At 58.1% G+C, this 1,812-nt stretch overlaps 1 protein-coding gene across 1 annotated transcript; it reads left to right on the top strand.

Moving 5' to 3' along the window:
* The first annotated feature begins 342 nt into the window (after positions 1–342).
* LOC126959155 (zinc finger protein 22-like) lies at positions 343–1,253 on the top strand. The gene is made up of 2 exons (XM_050798084.1): positions 343–526; positions 595–1,253. Exons 1-2 carry the CDS (start codon positions 343–345, stop codon positions 1,251–1,253), a joined length of 843 nt encoding a protein of 280 aa, XP_050654041.1.
* The last annotated feature ends 559 nt before the right edge of the window (positions 1,254–1,812 follow it).

Genomic DNA, 1,812 nt, shown 5'->3' with positions numbered 1-1,812 from the left:
TGTTAGGACTTGCCGCCCTTCACTTCCTGCTAAGACTCTCAGCGCTGAAAAAAGCCGGCGCCCACCAAAGAACCCCGGCTGTGTGCAAGCTCCTGGACACGTCATTCCCCAGAAATCGAAACCTAACTCAGGAAAACCAAGACCTAAAACCCCGCCTACCTCGCCCTATAAAAGGCCCCCATACCCGCCCCCAATGCTGGGCCCCGAGGGCGACTTCCTCGGCCCTCCCCCTAGAGGAACCAGTGACCCTCGCCCGCCCAGGAGCCCAATAAAGGCTACCTTTGTTCTCATCTGCCTCGTGTCTTCTTGCTCGGCTCCCCATTTACATTACAGCAGGGAGCCATGGGGGTCCTGCGAAGAGGGTGCCCCTTTCCCATCCCTGGTCCAGCGAGAGGCGTGCCTGCCCTGCCCCACCCTCCAGCAGTCCTGGTAGGGCCCAGGCCCATCCGTGCTCTGCAGTGGGAGGTCCTCGTCGCCCCTCGTTTCCAGCAAGAGAATGGTGGCCCTTGGCCTCCCGGTGCAGAGCGTCAGTCCTGCGCTGGGAGCATTAAGAGTTGTGTGGGAAGCAAGCCATTCTTGAAGTGGGGCCAACAGAGAGAAGTCAGCAGTTCCTCAGCCCTCAGGCTTCCAAGGGACAGAGAACAGAGGAGAAGCCTGCAGGCAGAAAAAAGAAGATGCCGACCTCGAGGGAGAAAACCGATGCGCAGAAGAGCATGCTCAGAGAGAAAGCATCCGGGGACAGAAAGCCACTTGAGATGCCCACTGTGCCCAGGAAGCCCCGCACAGAGCCCCGCCTGAGTCCTGAAGAAGAAGAGCACATCTTTGATGCCTTCCACGCTTCATTTAAAAATGCCTTTGAGGGGGTTCCCGTGTTCATTCCTTTTCAGAGGAAGAAACCTGATGAGTGCAGTGAATGCAGGCAGATCTTTAAGCACAAGAAAGACCACATTTGCCGTCAGAGGGTCCACACCAGAAAGAAGCCCTTCAAGTGTGAGCAGTGTGGGAAGGCCTTTCGGCACAGCTCCAGCGTCACCAAACACCAGAGGACTCACACTGTTGGCCTTCATCAGACGTGTTGCCTGGCGGGTGTTCTGCTCTTGGGACCGCACTGGAGGGGCCACCCCAGGTGCAAGTGGGCAGGTGAACCACCAGAGGGGAGCCGTGGCACTTATGGCCTCCTGACGGTCCTGCCACCACAGTCACTGCTGGAAGCATGGCCTTCGTGGCTTCTCAGTGGACCTTGGTCCCGATGAGGGGTAGGTGGCATATCTGTGGTGTCGTGTACCTGCCTCTGTGACAACTGCGTCTCGCACTGCTGGGCGTGTGCTGGGGAGGCCAACCTCCCTGTGGGGCTCCCCAGGGCTTTTTCAGCTCACTGCTGTCAGCATGAGGGTGAGGGAGCAAGCGGGAGTGGCCTCGGCTTCACCTGGATAGACTGTCCCTGGATGCCGCCGGCGGACAACAGCCGGCGTTGCCCCCCACAGGGCAGAACATCTTGGTGGGCCCCTTGTCCCAGATCTCCTTAGGCATCTGTTCCCAGTGTGATCTGAGGCCAGACGGCCTCAGCCAACTGTCACCAGGAGAGGAAGGCTCACTCTCCCAAAAACGGACATCTCAGGAGGTGAAATTGTTCACAAGCAGGCATCAAAGCACATGTGATATGTGATCCTGAATCAGAAGAGTTGTTGTGAAGGACCTTGCTGAGACGTTTGGCAGACCTGGAGTGTAGACCAGGCACAGTCGGTTCCAGCTCAACAGTGACAGGGCAGTCCTCACTGACGTCCTGCTACTACAGATGCACACTGAGGCTCT

This window comes from Macaca thibetana, chromosome 7 (assembly GCF_024542745.1).
Source record: "Macaca thibetana thibetana isolate TM-01 chromosome 7, ASM2454274v1, whole genome shotgun sequence".
NCBI classification, from domain to species: Eukaryota; Metazoa; Chordata; class Mammalia; order Primates; family Cercopithecidae; genus Macaca; species Macaca thibetana.
The sequence above is the reverse complement of the archived record's forward strand: the minus strand, read 5'-3'. Positions and strand labels throughout refer to the sequence as shown.

Coding starts and splice junctions, on each gene's coding strand:
- LOC126959155 (XM_050798084.1), top strand. CDS start 343: ATGGGGGTCCTGCGAAGAGGGTGCCCCTTTCCCATCCCTGGTCCAGCG. Junction 527..594: donor TTGGCCTCCCGGTGCAGAGC/GTCAGTCCTGCG, acceptor TGGGGCCAACAG/AGAGAAGTCAGCAGTTCCTC.